The sequence below is a fragment of the Acanthisitta chloris genome, unplaced genomic scaffold, assembly GCF_000695815.1.
Source record: "Acanthisitta chloris isolate BGI_N310 unplaced genomic scaffold, ASM69581v1 scaffold26892, whole genome shotgun sequence".
In the NCBI taxonomy this organism is placed as follows: Eukaryota; Metazoa; Chordata; class Aves; order Passeriformes; family Acanthisittidae; genus Acanthisitta; species Acanthisitta chloris.
The window spans coordinates 2,170-26,081 of record NW_008661462.1 but is presented as its reverse complement, the minus strand read 5'-3'; the positions used below and the strand labels follow the sequence as shown (position 1 = coordinate 26,081).

The following is a 23,912-nucleotide window of genomic DNA, read 5'->3' as shown; positions in this document are numbered from 1 at the left end:
TAATCACACAGACACGTTGAATGCAGGTGACAAAAACTGATTCAGAAATTTGTTATGATTTCAGTGACCAGTATGAGCTGACTGAAACAAATCACCTCCACAACATCACCTCGAAGAATTGTAGCTGGTACCCCAAACATGTATCCTGACACAGCAATATTCTTATAATTTAACAGACAGATCTGTTGAGGAGAAGGATCCTAAGAAGCAGTGTCAGAACTAGCACCATCAAAACACTTACATATACTCCTAATAGAAATAGTATTCCATTAGTTCTGCAAATTACTTTCTTTTATGGTGCAGCCAACCTGTTATTTAATCTTATCCACTAGCATCTGTTAATGAGCAGCTGTCCAATGGCATATAAAAGCAAGTCATTAGGGCAATATTGCTTAACACCAATAGATCACCTAGTCCTGACTGATAATACTAACTGCTCAGAACATCATCTTCATTCTGTAATTACCAGCTAAACAAGTAGTCCTATCTCTTCAGAAAGAAATTTTCTGAAGACCGTAAAGCCTATGTATTCCCAGGAGAGAAAGCAGTTCAAGTTTCTGATAACATGTGAGCAGATTTAGGAAATGGATTTACAATCTTCATTATCTTTATACATCTATTCCACAAACCCTCTGCATGTATTTCAGGCTGCTAAGAGTAATTATCTTCTAGAATATGGTAGTTAGGGCACAAGAAAAACTCCCACTGAATTCAATACTAGCTTTGAAAATTGCTTGTGAAAACCTTAATGCATGAACCTATAACCTGCAATCGTTGAAAGTGTGTTAAAAATAATTAAAAAACACTAAAAAAAACCAAACCAAGTACTTAAAATCAACCAAATCCACTGAATTATTGCTGCTCCTGAAAATACATCTTTTAAGGGCAGACAGCACAAGATAAAGAAGGATTCTTACAGAACAGGGTTTTTTCAGTAGTTAAAAATACGCACATGATGACATCTGTTACTTAAAAACATAAGACACATCTTGACATTGCAAATCCTGCTCTCTCTTGTGTGCAGCTTTGAAAAGTGACTCTGTACCAAGAGCACCATGTTTAAATAGCTGTATGCCACATGCAAAGTGTGCACAAATAACATACGTCTTACGGCTCTAATATGATTCCATGCCTTTTGACAGCTCCCTTCTGATCTGCCAACAGCATCAGGGCCTAAACCTAAAAAGTGTAGTTTAAAACCAGTTTATAAATGTAATTTCACCTAAATCCCAGAAAAAAAAAATCATAGGCATACTAAATACCTTGCATGTCATTACTTCTTTGTCAGTAATACACAACATCAAATAGCGTATTTTGGAAAGGTATACAGCATGAGCAGTATGAATTCCTAACATAGTGCATATTTAGATTTTTCATGTATAACTTCAGAAAATGAGCAATCCAAATGCTCTCAGTAACAACGGGGCTGCCTATGAACAGTTGCATAGAGTGTTGACACATTTTTCAAGCTTTAGTGTCTCAAAATAGACACTTGATTATAGCATTAGAGGCAGGTAAGGCATTTTGCTTTTCAAATGCTGAGCACCTCTTACTCTTTGTTTTTAAATATTCAGCCATATAAATAAGAATTAGTGGTGGTGTTGAAATTTGAAATAACATGATAAGAACATCTGCACTTTGAAAGGCTGTTTTCAAGAGCTAACTAGATGTTGTTAGCAGCACACTGTTAAGATTGCTATTTTAGTAGGATGCGAACGTAAGTCAAGCTCTGCATGAATTTCTAGCTCTGTTAAGGAAGCAAACATTACTAAATTAGATGTAGTTTATCAAGTTATAAACATATTACTCTTATTAAGCCCTTTCTAATTTTCTTAGAAGTTACTTCCTTCAAAGAAAGGTTCTAGCTGTCATTAAATGAGAATGTCAATATTGAATATTTACACTATATTTATTCACAAAGTTAGAAAATATAAAACACCTGCTAAATGCCATTGATTAAAATCAGCACATTCTTCAGCAGGGAGTGAATGGAGCAGCCATGGCAGAAGTGCCCATATGAGTTGAAAAGTCATGTGGACTGGTTTTATAGGAAGGTATAAGGGAATCCCAGAATGGTTTGGGTTGAAAGTGACCTGTGAAGGTTATCTAGTCCAACCACCCCACCACGGGCAGGGACATCTTCAAGCAGATCAGCTTGCTCAGGGACCCATGGGACCCGACCTTGAATGTTTGCAGAGTTGAGGCACTTACCAGCTCTCAGGGCAACCCGTCCCAGTTGTAACAGTGACACTGTCACAGCAATAGCACTGTTGCCTAGCATTAGTGTAACACAGTAACACTGTTGTTACACAGTAATGCTGTTGTTACACAGTAACACTCCTTACACTGTTTCACACCATCACTGTAGAAAATTTGTCCTCATTTCCAGCTTGAATCTACCTTCAATCATTTTAAAAGCATTGCACCTTGTCCTGTGCCAACAGGCCATGCTAAAAAGCTTGTCCCCATATTTCTTACATGTTTCAGGGCTAATAAAAGAAGCTATTGTGTATTTGCATGTAGACCTGGTATCTGTAAATAGCTTTCACCTGTTTCAGAGCTGTTATCTTTAACCTCTAAGGCATTTTTATGCTATGTCAGAGTTTCATACTGTTGTTGGAATTTTTAAGTTTATTTTGTTAGCAGATGTCAATGATCTCCCATAAATTCTCATGTTTCTTTTAAGAAAACCTCACATTCAGAGATGCTCGTAAACATATATTAATTTTCTTTTAAGTGAGATTAAGAAGCCAGTTAACTGAGCGACATCTAAACAGTCAATGCAACCCTACCCTTGATATATTCTTTAATTCTAGCTACTTTGCCATAAGGCACAATGTGTCAAATATACACACAAAAGTGATGAGAAGGTGAAGGGGCTTCTGTATCAGAAGCTTTACCCGTATGTACCTAGGGATTTATACACCATAAATGAAACTTTTTTTTGTTATTTTGTTCTGGGTTGTTTGCTTTTTTTGAGTTTTTGTTTGCTTTGGGTGGGGGGTTGTGTGGGGTATTTTTGTGGTGGTTTGCTTTTTTAGATGTGGGGGTTTTTTTGTTGGGTTTTTTAGTTTGCTTGCTTTTTTTTTTCCCCAGGAATAAAAAAAAAAAAAAAAAAGTAATTTAGGGTACTTCCTCTTTTTCATATGCTGCATTTTTGATACCTTTAAACTATATGACTGCTTAAAATTTGACTCCAAACCACTAATTTCCTCCAACATACTATCACTTTCCATTCATTCTAAGAACACCTTCAGTACTGTCTTCTCATTAACATACAAGTAAAGAAGGCTGCAGGTGAAAGGTGAGCAAGACAAACTTGCTATGAGATTACTGACAGAGAGTATGATAACATATTTAAGAAGTCACACATAGCACTGAAGAATGACTTTACAATTAAGCAAATAGATGGAAATATGAACATTGAGAATATATCACATTATTTCAAGGTTTGTAAACCTCCAGAGACCAAGTTATTGACCATTTCTAGTGAAAATGATGAAATGTGTCTTGCCTCAGCATAGATAATTTTACACAAGAGTTTTCATGAGTTCCTTTGTTATTTTCATCCCATAAAAATTCACTGAAGTATATTCTTTGAAACAAACAAGCTAATGGCTATTTTTTTCGATATAATTGTGTTTAATTAGAAGCTCCAACTACGTTCCCTTGCATGACCTGGCAAATAATTAGAGTTATTATTTGCTCCCTTACTACTTCTAAGCACCATCTATAGCTGAAGTGTAGAGAAATTGGTTTAATGAGACAAAGATTGATACATTTAGGAGATGGGGCTTGAAAAAAAACCTCCACAAGTGGGAAACATTCATAATGCATACGATTGGTAGTACCATGGGCAATAATATGCAAAGTATCTCAAATTGATTCTTCAGTTCCTGTTCTTACCATGACATCTGATACCATATATGTCACATGATGTCCCATGACATCATGATGTCATATGTCACTGGACTATAGCCAAAACCCCAGCACAGCCACTTCATATGTCACATGATGTCCCATGACATCATGCATAGCTTTTTCGTACATCTCTCTTTATTTGGGTGTATGTGAAAGTTATCACACCTTTATTTGAATAACTGGGTTAGAAGATGAGCTGCATCCACACGGGTATTAGGGTAATTATGCATTCAATGTTGCCTATTGCAAATATGCATTCAATGAATTATTGCATTCAATATTACAGTTTTGAGCCTTACAGATATCTGAATCTGAATGTGAACATAAAACCTTGCAGGCTACTCAGGGAAGAGTGTATGCCACTGAACATGTCACATGATGTCCCATGACATCATGATGTCATGTCCCATGACATCATGATGTCATATGTCACTGGACTATATCCAAAACCCCAGCACAGCCTAACAACAGGGTAGTTAGTCTAAACTTAGCATAAGGCATCAATTGTATGACTTAGGTAGAGTATACAGGGTCACATAACTGACACAGTATTTGTGCATAATCATGATACTGACATATTCATACTAAAAGTGCAAGGGGGTTCTCACATATGAGCATTTAGTGTGACAGCAGAAGATTTAACAGGAAAATGCCCTGCAATACTATCACTAAAAAGAGGTCTGGGATAAAAGGGAAAAAGTTAGATAATGTTCGAGACTTCACATGGCACCTGGACATGTGCAAAACAACTGAGATCCTAAGACACACAGACCAAAAAGTCTCAGTGACTGAAAACCTGCTTCTTCCAGAACCATCTGTTGCACATATTACCTACAATGGGATATTTGAAGCAAAAGTGTGAGGACAAGACAATGGCTGAAGTTATATGCCACGAGAAACAATTGAAGAATGGTCTAAGTGCTGCTATACTACACTTGCACCGAAGTTATCCACTCTGGGTTTGCTGTGGTACCTCTATAGCCCAAAAACATGCATAACATACATAATCTTCTTGAAAGCAGAGCTTAACAAACAACAAAATGAAATCATAGTCACAAAAATATACTCAAATAAGAAGCCAGTTATCCAACAGAGATTCAGTTCAACTTACTTTGTCACTAATAAACATACCGCTCATGTATATGAATGCAAATGTCCAATATTCACAGACCTGTTATTTTCAAGTTCATTTTAAATAAAAGCCACAAAAATTTCCTTGAATAAAAGGGACTACCATTTCCATTTAATCTGACATTGAGAACTTAAAGAATATTCTACATACAGTAATAATGAAAGAATTAGTTATGAACCTGTACCCTTCCTAATCCTCTAACAACCAGTGCACTTGAAGTTTAGGGATTAGAATATTAAGAAATCACTCTAAAGCTGAAGCTGCAAAAAACTGCTTTAAAACCATGTTTTGTTTCATTAACATCTTCTCTTGCAGAGCAAAGCCAAAAACATGTCACACAATATTAACCACATACATTCTGAGAAGCCAAAAAATGAAAATCAGATTGTTGCTGGAAGGCATAATACTAAACCTCTCTGAAACATAAGGACATCATGTGACATGTTCAGTGGCATACACTCTTCCCTGAGTAGCCTGCAAGGTTTTATGTTCACATTCAGATTCAGATTTCTGTAAGGCTCAAAATTTCACATACACCCAAATAAAGGGAGATGTATGAAAAAGCCATGCATGAACTTCCTATCACTCCCTGACAAATTAGCAAAATGTATGGATTCTCACATGTTTTGCATACTTGTTTAGCTACTGATAAAACTAAAGTTGATTCAAATTAACCATAGGGATCTGGATCAGCAGGGAATCCCCTAACACATCCCACTTCATCCCAGTCCTTATCCATGGCACAATAGAGAATGTCTCATGAGAGCTGCAAGGTTAGAGGCTCAGGTACATCATTACACATTCTATTCACACACAGGAATCATGGCTGTTTCTTAAGATGTGCATGTAAAACACACCATTGTTGACCTGATAACCCTTTTCACAACACCTGCCCACTAGAACATTCCTAACATCTTAACACCAGTGACTGAAATGCAAGTTATCATCAACTGGTGAAGTGCCAGAAAAGATCTAAGTGGTATTTTAGAAACAGTGGCAGAACACATTGTTTACCCTTTTACTGTGTGTCCTTGCTGCTACATTATACATGAATTAGAGTTTTATTGGTCTTCCCAACACTGCTTCTTTGACAATAAAATAAAGCAAGGAATTTCTATCACTGAAAGTTTGTTGAATATATTAATTATGTTAAAAAATCCCAAAACAAACAAACAAAAAAAAACCCAACAAAAACTACAGCAGTGAAATATTGAGAACAATATTTTAACACAAGAAAAACTAAGAAATGGCACTTAGTAGTTTTCTGAATACCTGCATTCATGTGTTACGTGAAAACTTTACACATTAATACCTATAAAGAGATTCTATAGGATAAATATCAAGATGCTACAGAAGTGTTATAATCCTGATAAAGTGTATTTTAGGAATAAATCTGTAATACTGTGAGGACAGGAAGGGTTAAAATATTTTATTATCCTTGCAAAGAATTCAGACAAAATCACTGTTTCAACTGTTTTGGAGAAGTACTTTGGAATTGTTAGTATGGAATGTAGAAAGACGCAGTAGTGTGAACATTCCAAAATGGAGAACAGGAAAAAAGGTAATGTTTAAACAAAGGCTGTTCTGAACATGTCACGCTTCTTAAAACTGTCAATGAACAGCAACAACAAAAAAGTAAAACTCTTCTGAGTTTGAAACTGCTCAGAAAACAACTAAATTAAAAGTTCTCTATTACCAACAATAGACATAAGCAACTTTAAATTAATTTTATCCTTTTATCTCAAGATAATTATAGACAGTTTCACGCTGAATTTATGTGCTCTATATTTGGATACTCATAGGACACCTATTTACTTAAGCAGCCTCTTTGGAATATTTGATCATATGTATATTGGTGTATAGAAGTCTTACAGATATTTCCTGAGCCTTCTACACTTATGGCCTTAAATATTCTCCTATTTCACCTACTTCAGAAGTAACTTTCTTTAAAAACAGAAAATAAAAATAAAAAGTAGGATGTTGCTGAAGAAATTATGAGGGGAAGTCAAAATGAGAAAATGTGGTAACAAAAAGTCAAGCCTTTTCCAAGAGTCTCCTGAGGTGGAAATCACCCATGACTAATTGACAGGAAACACTAAACAGCTACACCAGTGCTCCCAGACACGCAAATCACTGAGCAAGAACATTGGAAGATGATGGCTTTCTTCTGCTTTCATTTAATGTTTAAATGTAATAATTTTTAGCACAAGACAGAAGGCAAAAATAGAGTTGCCACATTTGAGATCTGAAAATGGTCTAATGAGCTAGTTATGATGCATTCAGCTGCTATTTTTAAGGGAAGACTCATGTTTTAAAGTAAGTCTGTTAAACTTGCAAATTTGCTTTCAACAGATCTGCTGGCTCCAAGCATTTAGCTCTACTTCGCATGATGGTCATGGTCCAAGCAAGGTGTACTAAAAAACATTACGGAAAAAAGCTGATAAAAGTTAAAAAATATAAATTCCAGGATACAAGTAAATTAATATTTTAAATATATTTATTCTGACAAATTTGTTATTATTTTTCCCTATCAGCTGAGGGAAAAACACAGAAGAAAGAAGCTACTACTATTTCCTTCCTATTAATTTAAATCGCTCTCCTGAAATAAGCAACCACAGCTCCATGGTATGGTTAGGTCTGTCCTTTTCTTCTTTCTGACCATATACACTGTCTTCTGCTCATACCACATATCATGTTTGCCTCTGCATATCACAATTGCCCACAAAACTGAATATGCTAGAGAGAGTCAAAACAGATTATCCTCCTCTATGCATAAGACAAACCAAGACATCTACAAAAGGACATATTCTTCCCTCTTAAAAAAAAAAAAGACTGCAATTTTTATCACGTCAACTTGGCTAATAAGAATTGCCAAGTTAAAAAAGGGAAGTCAAAAGGCTGACAGAGTTAGCAGGAGAAAACTCCAACAGGAAAAGAAAAGTTTTAACATATAAACTAGACACTGAAGAAGCACTTAATATCGTCTTGTGGCTGCTCCTTGTCAGAGTAGCCCTAAACTATTCAAACAGCTTAACTCAACAGGCACATTCTCCATATAGTCCAACTGAAATGCAAGGGACTTTTCCAGAAGTGATGTCATCAGAAGAGAAAACAGAAGATTATTTACTAGGTTTGGTTTGTTGGTTGGTTTTAACATATAACTCCAAAACTACACTTGGCCTCTGGTTTTAAATGTTTCTCATCATGAATGCTGAATTACATTAATGAAACAAACAAAAAAAAATTTATCCTGAACTTTGCCACTGTTCAGGTTCTGAACCCAAAGCTGAACTGAATACTTTTTGGCTGCCAGAAGTACTTCCAGGAATCTTGAAGTTATTACTTTGCAATGTTTACTACTGTTATTTTACACTTACCCAAAACACAGGTGCATTTTTCAGGAACTCCTGTGTATCTACTGAATTTCAAAAATACACCACTTACTATAACAAGTTCATCTGTTCTGTAATATGCAATTCAGTACTGACATGAGAATTTTGGCGTGAGAAAGTGCAGACAGTGGTGGGAATAAGACACACTTTTTAATCTTAGAGATTTTGGAATGTTTCAGGCCCTCTCTGGATATAGCATCAAAATGCAGCATGCTTCAGCCCACCACCACAAGAGTAGCAGAGGCACACAGATCAAAAGTCACTTAACAGGGTATAAAGGTCTGAGAGGCAAAAATGAAAGGAATATGGGAAACAGGAAATAGTTTACAATTGGCACAGTTTGGCTTGTTCGCCTTTTCAATAGCAAAAAGCCTCCTTGCTTTGCTTTTTAGCTAGATGGGCCATATTTTCTACTGCCAAAATAGGCATGACTCCACCAAACTTGTGAAACTTCTGGGTACTTATCCATTGTTATTAACATCTTCACACTACCTTTATAAAATAATGAGTTTATTGTATTGCAGAGACTGTTGGATGTCTGTTGCGTCCTCTTCACCTTCACAGACCTTCACAATGAGTTTTATCTTTAAATTAATGGTATTGTTTGTGTTAGTTCTAACAATAAAACTGCTGCTCTAAGAAACAACTCTCAAAGACATGCTTTTCCTTCAGAACTCAAAAAACACCATAGAATAGTAGCAAAATCAACTGGATAATGTACTTAACCAAAATAGTATGACATACTTGTCACAGCACATACACTTATGCACTTAGCATCAGAAGATTCTACATAAATGTTGTTCACCAGCCTATGCACCTGGATGCATACAGTAATGCCTTTTCAGAACACCATTAGGTGGCAAACAGAATGAGGGCATTTTACTTCTAAAGAGGTCAGCTGAAAGCAAAAAGATTAACAGAGAATCATGATACCTTTAAATACCAGAATCCTAAGAGCAGTAGACATGAGTGCTCATGAAGTACAGCAGAACTTCGTAATTACACCATGTGCTTTCATATCAAGAGGAATGTACGAAAATGTAACTGAAGAATGTTTTGCTTATTTCTTTAGCTTGAATTGCAAGCAAATTAATGGCTATGTATTTCAAGGAGATGTTATGTGTTCAGACTTAAGCAAATATGAGATGATACTTTAATTTCTAAAACATTTTTACTCTGATCTATTAAAAATATTTTTTTTTAAATAACTGTATTAAAATTCCCTATAGGGGCCAAGGATGCTACTCCCAGAGTCCTATAGATTATTAACTACAATATTGTCAGGCTAAACAGTTGTTGTACTGATCACTTTACTTGTCATATACCACAGAAGAGATGTTTCATGGAATCAGAATAGTTTGGGGGGTAATGGATGGTTTGGTATTTATTTCAAAAGTATCATAGAATATTTTTCAAAGGGACCTTAAAGATCATCTAGTTCTAAATCCCCCCCACTACAGTCAGGGACACCTTGCACTAGACAAGGCTGCTCCAAGCCCCATCCAAGCTGGCCTTGGGCACTTCCAGGGATGGGGCATGCACAACTTCTGTGTACAACCTGCACCAGTGTCTCACCATCCTCACAGAACACCCATGTTTCTCCAGTCTAAATAACTGATTAGCAACAGTAACATCCCAACATTCCTATTAAGCTTCACTAAATCTTGAGTATTATCTTTCTTCCACATAGCTTGAATCAGTTACAACCTCTAATCAGATACCCGCACTTAATTTCATGCCTAGTTTACACAAGTAGAAGAGCATGGGAAGTACTTCAAAGAAATTCAGCACATGATTTACAAGAAGTCTGGGCCTCGCCTTCTGAAAGAAAATTTTCATCTAGAAAATCTGGTATCTACATTTTTCTGTAGTTCTGTTAAATGAATCACATTTAATTTCAGAGAGGGTATAAAAGCATGCCACAGACTAAGTATGGTTTAAAAATGTAGTAATTATTTGTTGATTCCTTCTGTAGTAAGGATACCAATTTGAATGACTAGTGGTACAAGTAAAACAAGTAAGGAATCTGAGAGTGGTGTGTCGTTGTTCCAGTTGCAACTTGCTAGTACAGTTTTCAAATGAAGTACAAGTCCCAGGTATATTTGGCTTTGATTTATGTACCGATAAACTAGTTTTTCTTTTCCATGTGTTTCTGATTTTTTTTGCCACCATCTTTCCTCAAGGTGAGGGAAGAAAAAACAAATAACTAGCAATTACTTCGATTTCTGTATTGTTTTCTGTTGCTACTTTTCTGCCTTTTCACCCTTCTCAAATCAAACCAATTGAAACCTCTGCTTCAAAAGCAAAATGACCTATCTCTTGCTGAACATTGTCTGTAACTATATAATGCCAAGCTGTCAAATGAGGTCAGCTATTCCCTTTTTTCCCCTATTGATATATGAAATCCAAAGGTACTCTATTGTGCGTGTATGAAGAATGACTAAAAAGTGAAACACATCAACATTTTTTTGCCAAAACTGCAGGAATATGCTTTTAGAGCACTGTGAACGAACATAGATGCATGACTTCCAACTGCCTTAATGGCAGCCTAGTTCAGCATCATCACACTGAAATTTTACTCCACGCTGCACATAAGTAATGTAGTAATTTACAACAAGCCAAGAGCTAAGAAAGAGTTTTTTTGAAAGAGAAAACATTGTGCATTTATTCTACCAAGGCCTCCATAAGAATATTTATTTTGTCTGGATAAGAACAGCAAAAAGCAAAAATAAGTAGCACAGACCTCTCTCCTCTGGCCCTTGTTTTATTTTCACTGTAAAAATAATTTTCTTGTCAATAATCTGGGCATGTATTTAAGTTCAGGGAATCATACAGTGATGGATACTGTTTCAGATTAATTTCAGACAAAGCCTGTAATAGGTACCTCAGCCTGGAGAAGAGAAGTTTGCATGGAGACCTCATAGTAGTCTTTCAGTATCTGAAGGGGGCCTACAGGAGAGCCAGAAAGGGACTCTCTTATTAGGAACTGCAGTGAAAGGACAAGATGTAATGGATTCCAATTGAAGGAGGGGAAATTTAGGCTAGATACTAGGAAAAAGCTTTTACTGCGATGGCGGTGAGACACTGGAACAGGTTGTCCAGGGAGGTAGTGGATGCCTCAGGCTGGATAAGGCCTTGAGCAATCTGATCTAGTGAGGAGGTGTCCCTGCCCATGGCAGGCGGGATTTGGACTAGATGATCTGTAAGGTCCATTCCAACCCCTAAATTTCTATGATTCTATGATTAAAATATTTCTTCCAGATTTTCTATGAGAAATGTAGTAGGACATAAGTTCAACAGCAGTGAAAACTTACCTTATTACAAAGTCATGGCTATCAATCTCTTTCCCACAACCACTCTTCAGAAGGATGCCAGAATTCCCAACAACTGCACAGGTTTTAAAACGGCGATTCTTCATTGGGGAAACTTCAGGGAGAAGGCTGTGCAAATCCTGAGAAATATTTAGGGTGCGACGTCTGTCCAGTACATAATGAATTACATCTCCTGGCTTGAAGCTGCTTTTGACCACTGAGACATCTCTTTCAGCATCCAAGAATTGAAGAATGTTCTTTCTGCATTGACAGAAAAACATACAGATAAAACTCAACATTCACTGAATGGAGTTTATCTAACAGTAGTACAGATTGTACAAGGCATACAACATAAAGCAGAGGGTGGACAGTGTCAGTCACAGTGAGGTCATTTCTCATGCTCTAGGATGGAGTTAGAGCAAAGCCGTTAGGACAAAGTTCTGATCGTGGTTACAACATAACATGTAAGTACTACAGTATTAGAGCTTAATGACTTCTACAGACAAAGGCACTGAGAGACCAAGGGAAGATAACTTTAGAAATTAGAAAGCATACTGTTCTTGACTATCTGCACAAAAGTCTGGAAAAAACACGTTTTTAAAAAGGACCATGGCAGCTTGTTTTCATAGAAACACAGTTAAATATATGAAGTATTTATGATTTAGGAAATGTCATCTCTTACAAATCACCTTGGTTCAGGAAGGGCCATGTTTTCTTATAGATTCTAATTTCACCATAAGAGCAACATATTCGGTTTAGCATAAACTTCCACCTAATTAACTGAGGTTTAGCCAAAGTTACCCTAATTAACTTGAAATGAGTACACTCAGAGTCTTTTGTACCAATTTAAACAAAAAGAGCTCAAAACACATGCAAAATAAAATAGTGCAGCTCAGGGTATAGTCAAACTGTTAGCTGAACCTCAAAATACTTATGAATACAGTTATCATTTTAAATCATTTATCATGCTTCTCTGCAATTAATTCCTTAAACTATTAAACAGGTTCAGAGATACACCATCAAAATATGAGGATTGAATAAGCTACCATATATCAAGTGAACTATGGCAATTAAAAAACTGCATAGTCCCAGCCCACGGCAAGTAACTGGTGAAGAATGCTTTTATGACACCTGAAGAGTTAAATCATGGTAACCATACCTGCTTATGGAGCTAGTGCATTAGGATGCTCTGCCTACCTGGGGGTAGAACACCCTGAACTTGACTCTATTTGCAAAAGTTATCAGTGGTAGATTCAGAAGGGGGGAGTCATGCCATTTTTGGTGTTGAAGACTGCTGAGACTGGCCTGACTCACCAATCCCACAGTTAAACATTCTAAGAATGTGGAGGATAATCTTTACTGACAGAAACTGGCACTGGTGAGGATGTGTCAGACAAAGTTCCTGATAACGGAACCAAGTGATAGCCCTGATAACCTATCTAAAGCTGCTAAGCTGACACAGTCAGTCCAGGGACACCTGACTGACAGTCAACCACTTTGTACTATAAAAGCCCAGCCACTCTTCAAAATGATTGGGAATTCTAACACACCCCTTCTAGGAGCGTGCGGAAAGATTGCTCTCTTGAGTGGGGACCCCTCAAGGTCACTCCTTGACTCTGAGCAAGCAACTTGCCCACAGTCACTGGTATGGGTAAGTAACATCAATTTCTACTCAATCATATTGCTGGCTTCAATATTGTTGCTTCAATGCATACTGCACAATACTAGTAGTTATAATTATCCATACTGTGTAGCAAAGAATTCTGATCAAAATCTTTTCATCCAATCATTATCAATAAATCATTTATTCTATTAACATAAATATATTTGGTTTGCTATCCTTAATCCTGCAGGTCATAGTTGTATGAAGGTTCAATTGCACCTATACAATCCTTTAAATATAAACAGTTGACCAAGTCTGGGGCTAGGATTGGATCCAGCCATACGTAGGCTCCTCTCCGAGCAGGAGTTTAGAAAGCAAGTAAGTCTGCATCTCCCACTCAGTGGGAGGGCTTCTCTAACAAACTTCCATTCTGTCCAAGGCTTCCATTCTGCCCATGACTGGTAGGGACCAGGGTCCAAAAACTGGCACACTTTCAATACATAAATTCAAAAGAGACATTTAATGTCTGCAACATAATGACCTGTACGCAATGACTAATACCTGCACTGGCAGTGTCAAGCAGTTTTCAGTACACACTTGGTATAAAACACTGGAAAGGACTCCAAGACAGAGCTGCAGGAACCACTGGAAGCTCAGGATTGCAAATGAGCAACGCCTTACAAGATTGTGTCCACCACTGTTCTGCAAAGCATGTATGCTTGTGAAGAGGCATAAGATCACATCTGAACCCGAGCGCAATACTCTTACAGAACAGATGGGAAGTGATGAACTGGGGCAGGGTTTTCAGTACATGATAATTCTAATAGAAACTTTTGCCTTCGCAAATCTAACAAGACATGAAGAAAAACAAAGTCTTTTTAACTTCCACTGTTGTCAGTAGCTAAGGTGGAATTTAAATCAGAACAGACATTTTGTTGAGTAAGAGAATATTATTTTCATATACTAGGTTTTTAGAGCAGAAGTTCCTTAGAGTACATCAAAACAGGAACAGATAACTAGAGATGCCACTCCAGCAGCTGTAAGAGTCAGAGCCATAAAGGGGAATAATCTCCCACAAGTAAAAGGGATAACTATGGAAACATCCATGCTCACCAGCCAGCTCTCGTGCCTCAAGAAGGAAGATGTCTGAATCATGCAACCAATGACAAAAAAAACCCTCAACCTAGAACTGATCTTAAAAACCATAGGGGAAGTGAAACATGATAAAAATATTTTTCAAGTGTTTCCTCCCATTTCTTAAACTAGTACCAAAAAAAATATACAAAAAGGGGCAGGGGGAGAGACAGGGAAGAATGTCTAGAATGTCTTGGGTTATCTGCCATTGGGTTAGATGTCATGTATGAACGAAGTAGCATCAGAGCAAAGACAACTTGTGTTAAGGAACATGAGGGACTCAGAATAACAGCAAGATACACAACGTTCAAACCCTGAGTGTAGTTTTTGGAAAGGCCAGGCTAGGTATACATATACATAAATTGCTAATTGTACATAAATTGCTAAAAAATGAAAAAGAACGAGAAAGAAGTAATTGCCCAATCTAGAGCTCTTCAAAATTATTCAAATTATTCATTGTATAGGAACAGCTACTGTAGCTGTGGCTGTAAAGGATATGATGAATGCATCAAAAGGCATGAACAGGATCAGCCAAGCTATCCAGAGACTCATTTCACGTGCACTCTGACTTGAGAAGGGGTGGCCACAAATTACTCTCAAAAAGCAAAAGTAATGATCTGAAGTGTACAGAAACCTAAAGTTCTGACTACAAAAAGTCACATGTGATCATCACAAGATTTGCTTTAGTAATTCAATGCATCCATCCCTGTTACCTGGAATGAATGGGTCTAAAAGTCTTTCTGTTAGCAAACAAGTAGCAATGTTTCTGCATGAATACAGTATCCTATGTATTATTTTAAAAAATAAGAGGAAACCATGAAGTTATGCAAACAGTGCCAAAAATTAAGAGCACCCTGGCTTTCAATACTAATTAGGTTAGTTAAAATTCAAAATTTATTTATCTATATGCTTACAGAAGTCCCCCAAAGGGTTTCACTTGGATCTGAATTAGAATCAGATAATCAACCACATACTTAAGAGAACTGAAATTTCTAAGGGATGTGACAAAAACTGAATGTACATACATGAGTGTCTCAGTCAGTCTTGATGTTAGTTAGTAATAAAAACTCACTTAGCCCTCTGTTCTGTCCCACAAAGAGCCCTAAATATAGCACAAGTTTATTCGGATTAAACAGGCATGACAAAATAATGTCAAGTAAGTGCTAGTCCTTCAAGCTGCATATAAAACCCAAAAGTAAGCTCAACTCCACCAACCAAAAAACAGCAGGATTTTTAGCAAACCTTGAAGCAAAGGTATTCTGCAACTAAGTAAAAAGCCAAAACTAAACTAAGCTAAAATGTGTAAACAAACAGTTATACTTGAGGTGGTCATCAAGTTTTGTTACGATAAATTAAACTATATTGGGGTGTGACCTGAGCCATTTTGTGGGCAGGTGAGACAGATGTGGCTCAGCCTTATTTGAAGCCAAGCAGCTGTTTGCAACGTGTTTACATGACTCACAAAAACACAATGTCACAATCTGTGGTTGACCTAGAGGGTTTTCTTTGACAACCAGAAGTAGGTGTTCATAACATTTAAGTACCAGCTAAAACTCCCAGTTATCTGAAAAAGTTCACGTAACAGAGAATAATGTCCCTGAACAGCTTTCCAAATAATACAGTTACGTATTGCTCTGGGGCAACACGGTGACATTTTTCTACTTACGCGCATTTTTCTAGTTTTATTTTGTACTGTCATCTTTGTACTATAAAACTATTATATAATGTCAAACTATTCTTCATCTGCCTCAGAACTGTATGGATTAAGGAAAGAAAAGATATCACTAAAACACTTGACTTTTATGTTTACCAATAAATTTATATTTTTGGCCATTCTCAGGAAAACTGAAATATGACCTCCAATGCTTTTCTTGGGAAAATCATTCCTTTAGAGGAAGGCAGTGCCAGAAATCATTTCTGCTGGGGCATCTGGACTTGTCTGGACCCCAACAATGAGAGGAAGCTCCTGAAGTGCATCCTCAGTGCCCAGGAAGCTGGGCTAGATCCCCAACAACCACATTATGGAACATAGATGGACCAAACGTTTACCTAAGCCTCTCTGCACTCACTGAAGATGTGCCTTTATCTACATGTCCCCCAGCACCTGTTTACTTAGTATATTTCCAATAACTTCTCATGGTGGGGACTTGGCAAACTCCCTATGCAGCCTATGTCAGCGCTAGCCTTACTGGCCGCATGGTATTCCTCATGCTAGCTCAGACCTTTCCCACAACGACTGAAGCCTCTTATTGTTCCTTATACTGTGCCTGTGGAGGACAGACTACACCTTACTCTTGGCAATATTCTTCATTTACCTGAGGCTAAGAAATCATTCAACTTATTTTTTTACTTGTACTTTTGAATTGGGCAGATCATGTACATTTCCAATCCCTCTTGCTCTCCTGCAGACTTTCTCTGACTGATTCACATAGGTCTTCATAAACAACATAATTTTCTAATCCCAGCAGGTCCTTACACTGCTTCATGCTCCCCAGATGGAAGACAGAAGGTGGCTCTCAGCCTTTGAAATCACCAAGGACTAAGGCCTAGATGACGCATGTTTTTGCCAGCTATATTAGCTTAATAAACAATACAAAATAACAAATTCTGTGGTAACAAAAGGTCACAGCTTGCCCTTGTAGATGGCTACAGTTCCAGCTCCTGTTGGCTTCCTGAGGAGGCAGCGGGGACCACAAGTGTTTGCACCTGTGTTTGGTTTCACTTTAGTCTGACTGAAAGGAAGTTTTAAGAAAACCTCTTCATGTAAAGCAGCATTTAGAATCACAGAATGGTTTGGGTTGGAAAGGGACTTGAAAGGTCTAGTCCAACCACTGATTTGGATTTGTTAGAAATACACCTAACTGTAAATAACCTTGGAATGGTTCCCGGCAGCCCTCAGCCAAAGGAGGCCACACAAACAGAAGCACTGTAACAAGGGAGAGTGGGCATGCAAATGGGAAAGAGGGCTTTTAAATACAGCATGACTCAATTACTGCTTGCTGCAGCATGACCAGCCATATGCCAGCTTTTCATGAAGATAAGCAAGGTAGAGTAAGATAGACAGGAAAGCACAAATCCCCTAAGGTTTACTATGACTAAATCAGACAGAAGGCCCCAAGTTGCATGTCTTTGACACATAGAAGATCTGAAAAGAAACTGTAAAGGCTCCAAAATATTGCTCCAAAAGCTTCAGAGCAATTGTAGTGTTCCAATGCCAGTTCCCTATTTACTGCTTGCACTTCAGGGGCTTATCACAGCTGTTTCACACTAACTTGAAAGACAAACAATAATAATAACCTCAGCCTTTCTAAGGAGGATTTCTTTAGAAGCCGTTAACATCTTACAAGTTCTCATGCTCTTCTGACAGGAAATTTTCTCTGATACATTGCAGAGATAAATACATCCGCAACATGCATCTTTTTCTTTAAATTTTGCCTTCTTGCAATTCAAAACCTTCACCTGCTCCTTCCAACATAAATGCACATATTTAATCAAAAATAAATGAAAGAAGAAAGTCACACACTGAGACATTAGACTGTAGTTCATTTTACACAGCTCACAGATGTACTGGTGTCAGCACTGTGTGGAAGGCTTGCCCATATAGATTTGTACCATCTCAGGCACATCTCTCCTCTCTGAAACTATGGCCTTCAGAACAACCGAAGTTTCCCTATTTCCATAACCATAAGGAAAACCTTCACATTACCATACAAGTAGAAAGGACTTAAGATATAAAACCTTAGCAGATGGTGGATTCTCTTCTTCATGACTGAAATCATTCAGACAGAAAGAGAGCCAAGCAAGTAGTCTTCTTCCCTTAGCCATGGGAATTATCAATCATTCTTCAAAGAAGTTTTCAGCAATCAGAAGTTATCAGTTGGAAACATCACTCTCCCGCTAGATGAATCATGATTGGCAAAGCAGTAAATCTGCCACAGTCTCAAGTAATTATTAATACACAAAATTTCCACCTCAATCACAGAAAGTCTAGCTCTTTCTTCATATGCCTACTTAGTATCTCCAATGGGCTACTGCCCTCCAGAGAGTGCTGCTACACTCCAGACTACCTTTTCTGGCTGCAAAGTCCCAGAGAGCTACTTGTAGTTCCAGAAACCCAGTGGCAGCTTTCCATCCTTCCATGGGGTCTTGATAAAGGAGCTTTCTCACTCATTGACTCCTATCTGAGCTTGGCCTTGCCAAGAATTCATTAAGACCTTTGCAGCTGATAGGCTGGTCGCCAACCAGAGCAAAGATAAAATGGCCAGTGATGATGCCCACAGTCAAGAAAGCAAATAGCAAAGCATAATATTCCTCATGCCAGCCAGCTAGGTTCAGACATACTATTGACCAACACTCCTTGCACAAAGCAAAACCCACTATCAAATACTTTCTATGTTTTAAAGTTGCTCATGTGGATGCCAAACTGGTGCAAGACACAAAAGTAACTGTCATTTACGGGGGATTATAAATTTCATGAAACATTTTTATGCTGTACACTCATGGTTTCACAGATTACTTATCCACTGCTAAGAACTTATAACTTTTTATGTATCATTCAACAGGCACTAACTTGTATTTTGTTTCTCTCTTACCGTTACTTTCTATGGTCAACCTCACACCACAAGACCACCACTATACACGTTAACAGTGGCAATAATAGAGTATGAATCATCTTCATGGTCTACACAGTGCATACAACTTACTTTAGAGGGCTGAACAGTTAGTTAAACCACAAGAACACTCTAGGACTTGCTAGACACATTTGAAGTTAGTCTTGATAGGTGTGTAAGTGCAAATATACAGCTAAAATGCTTCTTACTGCTGTGACAGGAAGAAAGGTGTATAGCAAACCACCTGTAAAAGTGAAAGAATGCACATCATTTAGTCAGCATCAGATTGAAACACAAATCACAAGGGGCTGCATGTGGCTTCCTCAGGGAAAAGCATATGAAATGTCCCTCTCACCACTGAGTACCATAACTGAATATGCTATGCAGGTTAGCAAAGAGGATTTCTTGAAAGACTAAAACTGGCTGGTAGCACGGGCTCCTTTCATGCCAACTTTTGGCCCTAAGTCACATTAATCTAAAATCTTTCACTGGTTCAGTAGAAATGCTCTCAGCTACCAGTCTTCATGATGGTAGCTACTTCCTCTCAAAACAAGACTGGCAATGTGGACATCTAAATAACTTCAACTCTATGCTCTCTACTGTACAGAAAATCTTACAATGATACACTGGAACCTCTACTGTTTAAACCAATGATTTTAGAAGACAGATGATACATATGTACTAACAGGCTGAAAAAAATCTAAAGTATTCTCTACTGTTTTAATTCTTTGACTGAATGATGTATTTTGCATTTGAAACAGGTGGAAAATGAGCATAACCCAAGCTTCATTTCCTCTATTTCAATCAAAATGTTATTGCAATACTTTTACTTGTTAGCTCTTTGGCCTGAGCAGCAAGATATATTGGTTTTAAGATTCTAAGATATGACACTCAATTTTTCAACACAACAAGAATAGTTATCTCTCTCCACTTAACAGTCACTCAATGACTTCCCAATCAGCTTCCTTTGCAAGTGAAGAAAAAAATCTGTTTACTCCCAAATGTCAGACCATAACCTATGATACAAAGTTTCAACAATATTCTTCTGAAATTACTCAGTATTTCTCCAACTTAAATTGTCAGTTACATGCATACAAATTTTAAATACTGTTTCTGATATTGACAATCTGCTTATCTTTCCTAGACTATCTTGGAACAAGCAGAACTTGGACTTCATGAAACAACCACACACTGGTCAAACAGGCTGCGTATGAACAGATGGTCCTGTAACAAACTCCTTTCCATATCTGCACCTCAGCTGCATTTTAGGGCAGCTATGGGGTCTTCATCAATAGGAAACCCAGGTGCCTGGAAAACAATCAAGTGCCCAAGGGTCCCTTAGCCTAAGCAGTCAAGGAGTGGGGACCCCACAGAGCACTTGCCAGGCAGGTGAGAGACAACTGCATCCTCCAGAGTATTAATATGCTGACTATCCAAATCCTGCTATCCTTTCCATCTTGATACCACTCCTTGGCTTTTGCAGTAGAGCTGCACTATGTCCATAATAGCACAAGATTTGCAGAACAGCAATCCTTTGCTAAGGATCCATACATTTCTGAGCAACCTGTATCTTCTGCATGTTTTAGAATTAGGGACATAAAAGTCATCAAAAAATCCAAGTTCCTCATTCAGAGAAGCCATGCTTTCGTACATGGAAACAATGCTTATTTAAGGGCATTGCCCTTTAATTTACTAAAAAAGGAAAAAAACCCACACCAACTAAACAAACAAACCCCAAGTAGGTAGAGAAATCACACAGAAACCACATTTTAATTAGATCAAATTCCTATTCAAAATCTTAATACTCAGAAAATCAAGCCTAGTCTGCTATGTGACTGTTGTTAAAATGGTTATTTTTTCTCATTTTTCACAGAATGCAACACTCTTAGTCCTCCATGCTGCCAACCCATGCTCCATATGCTTCTTTCACTGGCCCCCTTCCTGACGTAGATGGGGAAGACACAACGACAACACAACACACTAAGAGGCTTCTGCTCTCTCTTCTCTGAGGCCCCAAGGTGCATAGACCCACTGTAAACACTAAGACATACCAGAACTATCACTCACTTTAACTCTGCTACTGTGCTGTCCCTTTAGCACAAGCCTAAGGCTCCCCCTTGCCCTTCTGACTTTAGGAAGACAACTTCACAAGACATGGATATTGTCAGTGTCTGACCTTGTAATGTGGACCAGACATAGACAGGGTTGAATTCACAGCATTTGATGCTCTAGATCTTGACTCTGGCATCTAAGTTGTCTGCCTAGGTTCCCTCTGTAGTTAAGGGAGGAAAACTCCATCTGTTCTATTTCTAACCTTTAGGATGAGTGGAATCATGTCCTAAAACTGTCAGTTTCTCATTACTGATTGCAGAAGAGTTCTAGACAGCCAGCTCAAATGTGGACATGCATATTGTAGATTGCATGGGTCTGACTGACACAGCCGGATGAAAATATTTTATTCATACTTATGAAGGATGTCTTGACTTTAAAGTCTAATGTAATGCAGTTGCATTTAACACCAAAACCTAAATATGTACAGTTATAAAACATCCACTTGCAACTGTAAAACAAATCACTGTTTTCCAGACCAGAGGAATTATAGCAATATGACTGAAAAGAACTGTAGGCAATATGAAATTAACCAATTTTTACTTAAGACACTTACCTTATTTCCATTACCAAAGACGAATTGATTTTCCAACCTTCTATACCATGCTGGAAGATTGAGGAGCCACCCTTTCGAATTATCTTATCAGAGCTATTGATCATTGATCTACTCAAGCTCAGTTCACCATCTCTGCAATGCAATATAGAAAAGACACAATTACATCAAAGCTAAGTCTAGTTTTTAAAAGTTTGCATCCTAAGCATCAGGAAAATATCCTTTTACTCACAACAAAAAAAAGCAATTATCTCTCTGCTTTCTAAAGCAAGTAAACAGTAACTGAAAAAATCTATGGGGCAGCTATATTGAATAGCCGAATATGCAATTTAAGAGCTTAAATATGTTTATATTTGCAACAAAATAGACATAACTAAAATTACAATAAACTCCAAACTGTGAACCTGGACAAAACTTCAGTATGTTTGTGAGGCAGATTCTACACTTCTATATCCCATATTTCTAGTACTAAACTAAGAATTAAGTGTTAACTTTGAAGGCTTTGCCCAGGTATTGCTCATATTCTGCAATAATGGCCTAATAGATTCCTTTTGCCTCCTGTTGATACTTACGGACTTCTATGCATGAAATTCTGGAGTTTACTGGTATACAAAACACAAAATTCTCCAATACTTCCTGAAACTCCCTGGATGTATGGACACATCCAACACTTCACCCCCTCCAACAGTTCTTATCCTGTCCATCAGTCTTAAAATATTCATAAAATTTGGTAAGGTAACCTTGATAAAAAATACAGTAAGCTGTGGATGATGACCATTGAACACCTGATGAGCTATCATAATGTTACCAGTTGCAATGATATTAACCCATATATGGACACGTAAGTGGAGCAAAGAAGCCAAAACACTGCAAGCACAACTTAAGGTGCTCAGACTAAAATCTGTTTTTATCTCCACGTGTTTACATTATCTTCCATATTGTTCCCTTTTAGGTGTCTAAGCAACATTCGTCTGAGTTCAAACACAGCTGTCAATCATAAATACATCAAAGTTGTTGGATATAACACTTTACTATGTAGAATGTCTTGGAACTCCGGAGTACACAGAACAGTAATATACACACATCTTTTTATCTGTTAAATAAGTATGCTCTAAAATACTGCCAATAACAATAACTTGCAAACAGAACTTGTGACCACAGCCCTTCAACCAATAAAATGCAAGAGATGTGAGACTGTAAGCTTTCCAGGGAGTCACTAACCCTTGTTTTCCTGCAGCTGTAAGTTTTTAAAACAACTGCATCCCAGCCCTCAGTAAGAACCACAGCAACATTACTGCTGAATATGTATAAAGTAGTAATATTGGATAAACTCCACAGCAGATTACACTAAAGCTAACCTGCAACAGGACATTAATCAAGGTAAAGTATCAAAACTGGTAACTGGAGTGGTAGATTCTAAAAAGTGCTATCATTGGAAAAGCCCCTGCAACTAACAAACCGGGATTATATACTTCATCAAAACTAACCCGGCATTACTCGCAGCTCTCTTTCTCCCTCTCCCTGGGAGTCAACACCCCTCAACTCTGACATCGTACCGACGCAGAGGTAAGGCTGCCACCTGCCGAAAACCTGCAGCTTTAGGTACAAGATCTGTATGCACATTACCTAAATCCTGCTAATTTGAGGGCATAGGAAGATGCTGCAGCAGTCCCTAAATTCTATATCCAGAATGCAACTGATATTTATTGCGATATTAAAATGTTTTATTCCTCAAACTTTTTCCATAATGGTTGTAATAATAGTGATTACATATAGACTTCTGCACGTATTTTCTAGATGTATAGAGTGTATGCATCTAAAGGAAAACGACCAAAGCACATCAAGGCAAAGCTGTCAGTCTAAAGGTACTTCAGAGATGTTTCTAGCTTATTCTGGATTAAAATTTATTGAACAGACACTTGAACAGTGAGACAGTTGACAAAACTTAGCAACAAAATACACTGCCAACATTTAAAGCGCCACAGCATTTGAAATGTGGCTGTCTTCCATATTCACAATTTGCATCTGCAGTGAACTGTAAAGATTGTATATTAAAACAATGTTAAAGTGTGCGCTTTATTAGCTAACAGGCACTTTGTGTTAAAGTTCTACTATGAATACAAATATGTTCACTTACATCTACCTCT

At 37.6% G+C, this 23,912-nt stretch overlaps 1 protein-coding gene across 1 annotated transcript in view; it reads right to left on the bottom strand.

The window, feature by feature from the left end:
• Positions 1–21,900, bottom strand: part of ST8SIA4 (ST8 alpha-N-acetyl-neuraminide alpha-2,8-sialyltransferase 4) — a gene marked incomplete at its 5' end in the record, with an annotated part of 22,959 nt that extends 1,059 nt beyond the window's left edge. The window contains 2 exons of the mRNA XM_009070246.1: positions 11,760–12,017; positions 21,769–21,900. Coding sequence (XP_009068494.1) covers positions 11,760–12,017; positions 21,769–21,900 — 390 coding nt within the window. The remainder of the gene's footprint in view (positions 1–11,759; positions 12,018–21,768) is intronic.
• Between the last annotated feature and the right edge of the window lie 2,012 nt (positions 21,901–23,912).